General features: G+C 54.8%; 1 protein-coding gene across 1 annotated transcript; it reads right to left on the bottom strand.

The window, feature by feature from the left end:
• Window positions 1–5,735: 5,735 nt before the first annotated feature.
• On the bottom strand, window positions 5,736–7,905 carry LOC123082445 (uncharacterized). The gene is made up of 2 exons (XM_044504772.1): window positions 6,387–7,905; window positions 5,736–6,153 (listed from the first exon to the last, which is right to left on the bottom strand). The coding sequence occupies exons 1-2, from the start codon at window positions 7,786–7,788 to the stop codon at window positions 6,119–6,121; spliced, it is 1,437 nt and encodes a 478-aa protein (XP_044360707.1). The 5' UTR covers window positions 7,789–7,905; the 3' UTR covers window positions 5,736–6,118.
• Window positions 7,906–9,429: the final 1,524 nt, after the last annotated feature.

The following is a 9,429-nucleotide window of genomic DNA, read 5'->3' as shown; positions in this document are numbered from 1 at the left end:
GAGGGATGAGAAGTTTGAGTCTGTTGGTTAGGAGTTTTGCAATGGCTTTAGTGGGACAATTTTGGGCCTAAAGGCCTCATGAGTTCTGTCAGTCTCATACTTTGTGAGCAGGACTATGAAGGCTCTGTCGAATTCCCTCAAAAAAAAAATGAAGGCTCTGTCGAAACGTTCCACGTCCGAGATCAGGTGGTAGAAACCATTGAAGAAAGGCAGGACGGTCCTGTTTAACGGAGTGCCGACTGAACCCAGGCCAAAGCAGAGTCGCCAGCTGAGTAGCTGTACCTGAACTCCAGCGATTCAGCAAGACAACGCCGTATCGAATCTAGTGCATGCTGCAAACAGATTTGAATGTCATCAGCACTATTTTATTGTAAGCACTAAGCACCAGTACCACTAATACTGGCCACTTGATCTTCTACATATTTTACTCCATTTTTCTAACTCGAAGGCATCGGAGGAGCGAGTGCATTCTCAAAAAACATCAGGCAGAGTGTGCAAGGAGAGCATCAGAATCGATCCTAGCTTAAACATACAACAACTTTTTCCGGCAAAAAAAATAAATAACATTTCACATCTTGTCCACTTATTTTGTTTTGCTATACAACTGAAGCATAACATTTCACAGCCTATAATTACACTTATACGTACATAAGGTAGTATGTAGTTGGGCTCAGTTAATCAATCATCCATACACCATTAATCAAACTTACAAGGGCTTAAGAATCAACATCAAGAAGCTACAGATTCTTATTAGCGTTGATCGATCGGTCGTTCAGATTTGATCACCGTGGCAACCCACGCCGCCGCCGCCGCCGCCGCCACTCCTCCTGCCCTTCCTGCTTCCTCCCCTGCACCTCCTCCTGCTCCTCCCCCTGCCCTCGTCGACGTCGTCGTTGCCGTCGTTGCCGAGCATGAGCGGCGCCACGGAGTCCCGCTGCTCGTCGTCGTCGAGGTCGTCGTGGGTGCGGACGTTGACGCACGAGCACCGCTCCAGGGAGGCGAAGAAGGCCGCGGCGATGCCGCCGCCGACCCACCCGGCCACGCGGTCCAGCGGCCGCGCGCAGCCGCCCTGACCGGAGGATGAAGATGAGGACGGCGGGCGGCGCGCGCGCTGCCAGCCGGAGCGGCCGCAGAAGGGGGCGGGCGGCCGCGGGGACGACGCGATGGTGGTTGACGTGAGCGTCGTCGTTGCCATGATGAGCTGAGCTAGCAGTGGATCGATGTGATGAAGGGGAAGAAGGAAGGAACAGAGGCCACTCTTTGGTGGGTTGTTTAAAAGGGAAAATGTGAGCGGCGCACGAAGGTTCTTAATTGGCGCCAATGGCTAAAGGGCTTAAAGCTACTCCAATGCTGCAATTTTGTATTCCTGTTTTGCCCTTGATAAGCTTTGTAAAAAGCAAGCACGCATCACTGCCAATGATAATTGCTGCAGGTAATGTGCTAATGACTACTCTCTCCGTTGCTAAACATAAGTCTGATAGAGATTTCAATATGAACTACATACATATGTATATAGATATAGTTTAAAGTGTAGATTCACTCATTTTGCTCCGTACGTTGTCCATATTAGATTATCAAAAAGGACTGATATTTAGGAACGAAGGGAGTAGTAATTAGGTCAGAGGCATGAAATTGGACACTCTGCAAAATAATTTTCTCTCGGTCGAATATAGTACTCCCTCCGTCCCAAAAATGTGAGACAGAGGGAGTATTTTCTTGGCACTTGTCAACGCTTGCCCATTTTGAAGTTAACTACTTCATAGCCTTCGGGCTGGGATGCTCTGCAGTAGCGCATCGCGCAGTATAGTCCCTACCGTGTGTACTCGACCTACATATCATCTACACTACTGCAGATGGTCTCGACCTCTCATCTTTGGCTTCGGATCCTCTACAATATCGCTTGTGTAGTATGATCACGGCCGTGTGGACCCGAACACACATGTCATCTACACTGCTTCGGATGGTCTCGACCTCTCATCATCTCTGGCTCGCGATCCTTTGTAATATCACATTGTTGAGTATGATCTCTGTCGAGTGGATTCAACCCCACATGTCATCTACACCAACTCGCCTCCCTATCACCAAGGAAGGGTGCAATCTTTAATTAGCCATTTTTGACCTCATAAACATTACAGGTACTGAGCCAGCACAAGGGGTCGGCATCCAATTTGGTGGCTAGTACTTATGAAAAGTTTGCCCGTGTAAGAGTTGCAAGGCTAGCGACCATTAGTGTCCTTTGCTGTCTCCCTTTGTAGTAGGAGAAGGGATGGGGTCGCATTAGGTACACATAAATAATGTCACGGGTGTGGATCATGGCCGGAGGTAGCACATGAACGCATGATGGTGGTGCTGGTGCCCCGAGGAAAAGGGCGGGAGGAGGAGCTCTCCATCATGCATGCATCTTTGCCAGTTGCCAGCAAAAGTTTCATGTACATTTTTCCCTGAATTTAGGGGTCAGCATTAGAGTGTGTGAGCGACAGGTTTCGAATTGGACCAATAGTCTAATGGGCACTGTATACGAGAGAAAGCAGGAAGCGATGCACCTTGAGGTGTCGCTGTGTGTATTACTCGAGGCTATATAGCCTGTGTTACAACAGAGCGCATGAGCGCGAGAGGTTACAGAGGCGCGGCGTGCGCATGCGAGGGAGGATCGTGGGGTTAGTGCATGGGGCACGTACAAGCATGCATGGGAGACGAAGAGTTACAGTCAACACCCCGCCGCAGGCTGAGCATCGGGAGGCCGAATGCACAGGCTGGACCTGAACTCCTCAAAGGCCGGCGTCGGGAGGCCCTTCGTCATGACGTCGGCGAACTGCTGAGCCGTGGGCACGTGAAGGACTCGAAGCTGCCCCAAGGCCACCTTCTCTCGGACGAAGTGGATGTCCAGCTCTATGTGTTTTGTGCGCCGATGGTGGACTGGGTTGGCCGCCATGTACACGGAGGAGATGTTGTCGCAGTAGGTGACCGTGGCGGCAGGTAGCGGAATACGCAGCTCCCCGAGAAGTTGACGAAGCCAGCAACACTCAGCTACCACATTGGCGACGGCGCGGTACTCGGCCTCGGCACTCGAGCGCGAGACGGTGGGCTGGCGTTTGGAGGACCAGGACACCAGCGCATCACCGAGGTAGACGACGAAGCCCGACGTAGAGCGCCGCGTGTCCGGGCAGCCGGCCCAGTCGGCGTCAGAGTAGGCGACCAGGGTGAGCTCGGGGGAGCGACGGAGATGCAGCCCGTGCGTAGTCATGCCGCGTAGGTAGCAGAGAATGCGCTTGACCAGCGCGAGGTGATGCGTCCGAGGATCGTGCATGTAGAGACACGCCTGTTGCACGGCGTACGCCATGTCCGGGCGGGTCAGGGTGATGTACTGAAGGGCACCCACTAGGCTCCGGTACTCGGAGGCATCCTGGACAGGTGCACCGTCGGCAACGGAGAGCTTCGAGCGGGTGTCGATGGGTGTCGAGGCCAGCTTGCAAGTCATCATGTTAGCGCGATCCAGCAGCTCATCCGCGTATTTGCGCTGGGACAGGAAGAACCTGTCGACCGTGCGCATCACGCTGATCCCGAGGAAGTAGTGAAGGGCACCCAGGTCCTTCATGGAGAACTGCGAACATGCGTTGTTGGAGTTGACGGAGGAGCGCCGGCGTGGACGCTGTAAGAACGATGTCGTCGACGTAGAGTAGAAGAAAGGCGGAGCCGGTGTCGCCATGTAGCACGAACAATGACGGGTCTGCCCGGGACACCGTGAAGCCGAGGATGCCGAGGAAGGCCACGAACCGCGCAAACCAGGCGCGAGGGGCCTGTTTCAGGCCGTACAGAGACTTGTCAAGCAGGCAGACGTGGTTGGGGAAGTTCTTGTCGATGAAGCTAGCCGGCTGTTGGCAGTAGACGCGCTCCGCGAGATGCCCATGAAGAAAGGCATTGTTCACGTCCATCTGGTGAACAGGCCAGCCTCGGCTGACAGCCACGGTGAGCACGGTGCGAATGGTGGCGGCCTTGACGACCGGTGAGAACGTCTCGTCGAAGTCGACGCCGGGGCGTTGCGAGAACCCCCAGACCACCCATCGTGCTTTATAGCGCTCGAGGCTGCCGTCCTCCTTCAACTTGTGCCGGAACAACCACTTACCAGTGACTATGTTGGCACCCGGCGGTCGGGGCACAAGCGTCCAGGTCCTGTTCACTATCAGCGCCGAGAATTCATCCTGCATAGTTGTTAGCCAATTGACATCACGTAGCGCGGCGTGCACGGATTTGGGGATGGGTGAGATGGTAGGAGTGGTCGAGACATAGTTGTTTTCAGCGTATTTGGGGTTGGGAAAGAATTTGCCGGCGCGAGCGCGTGTGATCATGGTGTGGGTAGGAGCAAGGGGACGGGCCGGGGGCTCGGACGGGTCGGGGGTCGGGGAGCGGCTCGCGATGGCAGATGCGCCTGTGCGAGTATGATCTACTGACGCTGGGTTTGCCATGACAGTGTTTGTGGGCGAGCAGAGAGGTGTCAGTGGCTAGGCTCAGCAGCCACTACAGGTGTGGGTGTAGGGGTGGACTAACGAGCAGCTCGGCTCGTTAAGCTCGTACTCGTTAAGCTCGTGCTCGTTAAGGCTCGGCTCGTTAAGCTCGTTAAGATTAACGAGCAGAAAACCCTGCTCGACTCGGCTCGTTTGAAGCTCGTTAACCTCGTGAGTGCTCGCGAGCGCTCGTTAACAGATTATAATATGTTATGATATACATGATGAATGTGTAGGTATGGTTTTCAAGATGAAATATGGTGACTACAAAAAGAAATGAAGTAGTTTGTTGCCTCATATGTCGATTAGATTAAATAGATGGGCTGAGATGCTACAAAAAGTTTGTCACATAAGATAAAAATATGTGTTGTGTTGTTGCTAACGAGCTTAACGAGCTACTCGTGAAACTCGTTAGCTCACTCGTTAAGCTCGTTAAGCTTAATGAGCTATAATTAATGATTGGCTCTGTTCATTAAGAAGCGAGCTATGAGCTTAACGAGCCGAACTATCGAGCGCTCATTAAGCTCACGAGCTACGAGCTTTTGGTCCAGCCCTATGTGGGTGGCATCGTCGTGGTGTGGGCGGCGGGTGGTGGCCGGGTGGAGCGCGGTCGCCGTGGGACGACAGGGAGGTGGGGTGGGTCCTCGTCGGCTATGGTGGGAGGGGTGCGAAGGGCGATACTGAACGGGAATTGCGTCTCGTCAAAGACCACATGGCGAGGTATAAGGACGCGATTCGTAGCGCGATCAAGGCACCTGTAACCCTTGTGGTCGATAGAGTAGCCGAGGAAGGTACACGGAGTGGAACGGGGTGCGAGCTTGTGTGGCATCGTGGACGAGATGTTGGGATAGCAAAGGCATCCAAAGACACGCAAATGAGTGTAGTCCGGGTGAGCACCGTACAGGAGGTAGAACGGGGTATGCCCATGACGAGTGTGGCATGCACGGCGGTTAAGGAGAAATGTGGCAGTGTTGAGGGCCTCCGCCCAGTAGGTGTATGGCATGGACGTGTGAATGAGCAGCGAGCGAACGATGTCGTTCAGTGTGCGGAGGATCCGCTCAGCGCGCCCGTTTTGCGGCGACGTGTAAGGGCAGGACATACGTAAGACAATGCCCTCAATGGAGAAGAATGTGCGTGCCATGGCGTTGTCGAACTCACGTCCATTGTCACACTGGACAGTGAGAACGTTGAGGTTAAACTAACGACGAACGAAGGCGGCAAACGAGTGGAGGATGGGGTACACATCAGACTTGCGATCGAGGGGGAACGTCCATACAAAGTGGTTATAGTCGTCGAGTAAAACAAGATAATATTGCTTGCCAGAGACACTAGATACAGGCGAAGTCCACACATCACAGTGAATTAACTGAAAAGGGAAATACGAAACATGTTCTAAAGATGAAAATGGCAACCTAACACTTTTCCCTAACTGGCAAGCATGACAGAGCTCGGAAGACGATGGCGGCGGAGGGATGGAGCAGGCACGCAGAGTGTGGGAGAGGGTGTCGTGGCCGGCGTGCCCTAGGCGTTGGTGCCACACCTTGGCCGGGACGACGGTGGCGGAGAGGGCAGTGTGGCATGGCGGCTGCGTGACTGGATACGGATCCTCATCGGAGTTACACTGGAGGATCACCCGCTTCGTCCTTCGATCCTTAACAGAAAAACCGAGATCGTCAAACTTGACGTTAAGAGGATTATCACGTGCAATCTTTTTGACAGAGATTAAGTTTTTGATTAGGTGGGGGGAGACTAGGACGTTCTGAAGGTGGATGGGGGCACTGAAGGTGGGAATGGAGGTAGAGCCGGTGTGCGTGACCGCGAACGTGTTGCCATTGCCTACAACAATGCGTGAAGAATTATAGGGCTGAGATGTGGTGAGCAAACCTGATGAGGACGCCATGTGTGTAGTCGCCCCAGTGTCGAGGTACCAGTCCCCGCCGGAGTGGGCGCCCTGCTGCTGCTGGAGTCCGAGATTGTTCAGCGCGTGGACGAGGGCGGCTTGGTCCCACATGGGCGGCGGGGGCGTAGTCGAAGACGAGACACCCGTGTTGTACAGTGGGTGAGCAAGGACGACACCCGGGGTCCAGTGCGTCGGGGCGGCGTCGGGCGGGATCGGTGGAGGTGCGCCGTAGTGCGCGGCGTGGCCAGGGAACGGAGTAGGAGCGCCCGGACGGGGCCCGAGCACACCAGCGCCAGGTGTGTGGGGGCGCCAGGGCATGGGCCACGCATGGACCATCCCAGTCCAGGGCGTAGTTGCAGGCGCCGGCGGCCCTGCGGGACGCGGCACGGAGGAGCTCCCACCGCCACCGGCATCAGCGGCGGCCTTGCCCTTGCCCTTGTTGCGACCGCCGTTACCACCCGGGCGGCGGTTGGTGTTGCCGCCCGTGAACGAGCCCCCGCCGGAGTTGGGGGCGCGCGCAGCATGCAGAGCCATCTCGTTGGAGCTCTCCGGCGCCAGGCGGCTCTCCTCGAGGAGGAGGAAGGCACGGCAGCGGAGAAACGAAGGAAACGGGGTCTGCATTGTGAGGATGGGAATAGCATAGCGAAGGCGGGGGTGCAGCCCGCGGAACATGTTCAACACTTGTTCACGATCACCGACGGGCTCACCGAGGTCCGCCAGTCTATCGGCGCAGTCCTTCAGCCGCGCGAAGTACGAGAGGACGGAGCCGGCACCTTGCTCGATGCGACGAAAGTCGGTGGCGAGGAAGACGGCTTGGTGCTCGCGGTTCTCCAGGAAGATGGAGGAGATGGCCGCCCAGAGCTCGGCGATGGTCGCGTCGCGCTGGTGGACGAGCCCGAAGATCTCGGGGCTGATGCGGTTGTAGAGCCACGAGATCACATAGGCGTCGTCCTGGAGCCACACGGGGTCGTCGGGGAGCGCCGGAGCAGTGATGTGAGGGAGCACGCCGGTCTTGCGGAAGGTGACCTCGAACAACGTCCGCCACTGAGAGAAGTTGGGCGGGTTGAGGTTGAGGACGACCGGCACATGTTGGTTGATGTAGACGGCCGCAAGGTGTGATGGAGCCGGCGTGATCGCCGCAGAGGGGCCGCCGGAGCCGTGGACGAGCGCGTTAGTGCGCGAGGCGGTGGCAAGGGCCGACGGGGTGAGGAGCTCGGTGCGGTTGGGGGTGGCCGCGGCAGCGGCGGCGGCCGCGAAGGCGCCGTGAAGACCACGGCCAGAGAAGGAAGGGGGAGGGGGTGGAGGTGGCGGCGGAGGCGTAGCCATGGCGCCGCGAGGAGAGATCGGCAGCGGAAGCGATCTACAGGCGCTGGACGATGCCGGCATCTGATACCATGTATACGAGAGAAAGCAGGAAGCGATGCACCTTGAGGTGTCGCTGTGTGTATTACTCGAGGCTATATAGCCTGTGTTACAATAGAGCGCATGAGCGCGAGAGGTTACAGAGGCGCGGCGTGCGCATGCGAGGGAGGATCGTGGGGTTAATGCATGGGGCACGTACAAGCATGCATGGAGGACGAGGAGTTACAGTCAACAGGCACGGCACGAAAAACTGCAGGGATGCACATCACAGGAAGAGGGAACGACCTGATCCTTTGTTATAAGTCTGATGAAAGCGATGGACCTGAACCTCGAGCCCGTTGGCAGGGCTGGCCTAGGTTCTCCTAATTGTAAACTTCGTGGACTAAAAAAGGCCCCTACAAACATCCTTCCCTAATTTCCGTTCAACTCCATCGGCCCGGACGAGACTTGGCTGCTCTTCCGGCGTGTGCCCATCCATGCTCCTGCGTATGTGGATTGATTTGATTGGAACAAAATAAGGTCCGGCCTCACCCTCTTAAAATCAGAGGAGAGATGATTAGATTAGAAAGAAAAGAAAAGAAAAAAGCAACCATAGGATGAAGTGGGAGCACGGATGGAAGCATGAGGAGGGAGCAGGCAAGCCGGATCCAGCGGCCCCCCTACCCTAAGAATCTTCCCTATATTCGCCTTTTGTTGCACATGAGCTGAGTGAATACTCGCTTGGGAAGACGTTTGGAAACAAAAAGTTTTTGGTGGTTTATAGACACACAAAATATTCACACCTAAACATGTGCCTCGGAGCATCTACAGCCGGATGCTCTAAACCCGGCTCAAACACTCGGGCGGACGGCCTGATCAGTGACCGGTTACAAAAGTTCGACCCAGACGCGTGCCCCAAACGGGCCTTAAACGCCCGAGCTGACCGGTACCCCTCATATCCTGTCAAAATATGAGGCGGATATGAAGGCGTCTGGGCACGTCCGCCAGTATGAGCAAATGTTTATGTGTTTTAACAGGTCAGTCGGCCCAAGACAGACGGCATGGTTGTCGTGCATGGCCCTGTATGTAATGGATGTTTTGAAAATTAGGTATGTGGTTGAAAATGGTAAAATTTGAGGCCCACCTGGTCATTATCCACGGGCGCGTCGGCAGACATTTGACTACCCAAATTTGCAACCTGTAGATGTAGATGCTCTCATGAAATTCGCTGCTGGACTTGTTTCTCGCACCTCCATGCCCTTCTTAGAGTGGTATATAGATTAGAACACCCAAACTCCACAACTACGACTTCACCACAACCTTCTTACATCCACAAAATTATCCATGACCAGCTTCAAACCCTCCAAAAGAACTCCATTCTCCTCCCAAACGATGGAACAACTACCTTCTTTTGTCTAGACACATGGCTTTTCTCATCGAGAAAACCTTTGTCAACCACTTCTAAACATTTTTTCATGCCACATACATAAACATTTTAGCCTCTCTATCATGAAAAATGGGTTACTTGCGAATTGCCGTGGTCGTCTAACCTTGGTCACCTCCCGTGAGTTTGATGCTTTGCCTTTGTTGTTGCAGGATTTCAAGCTCGGTAGTGATCCAACATCAACTCACACCTAGATTGGGGGCGCAAATAGTAGTAGGTATACACACAATGCACAAATTCCC

The sequence above is a fragment of the Triticum aestivum genome, chromosome 4A (genome assembly GCF_018294505.1).
Source record: "Triticum aestivum cultivar Chinese Spring chromosome 4A, IWGSC CS RefSeq v2.1, whole genome shotgun sequence".
NCBI classification, from domain to species: domain Eukaryota; kingdom Viridiplantae; phylum Streptophyta; class Magnoliopsida; order Poales; family Poaceae; genus Triticum; species Triticum aestivum.
The sequence above is the reverse complement of the archived record's forward strand: the minus strand, read 5'-3'. Positions and strand labels throughout refer to the sequence as shown.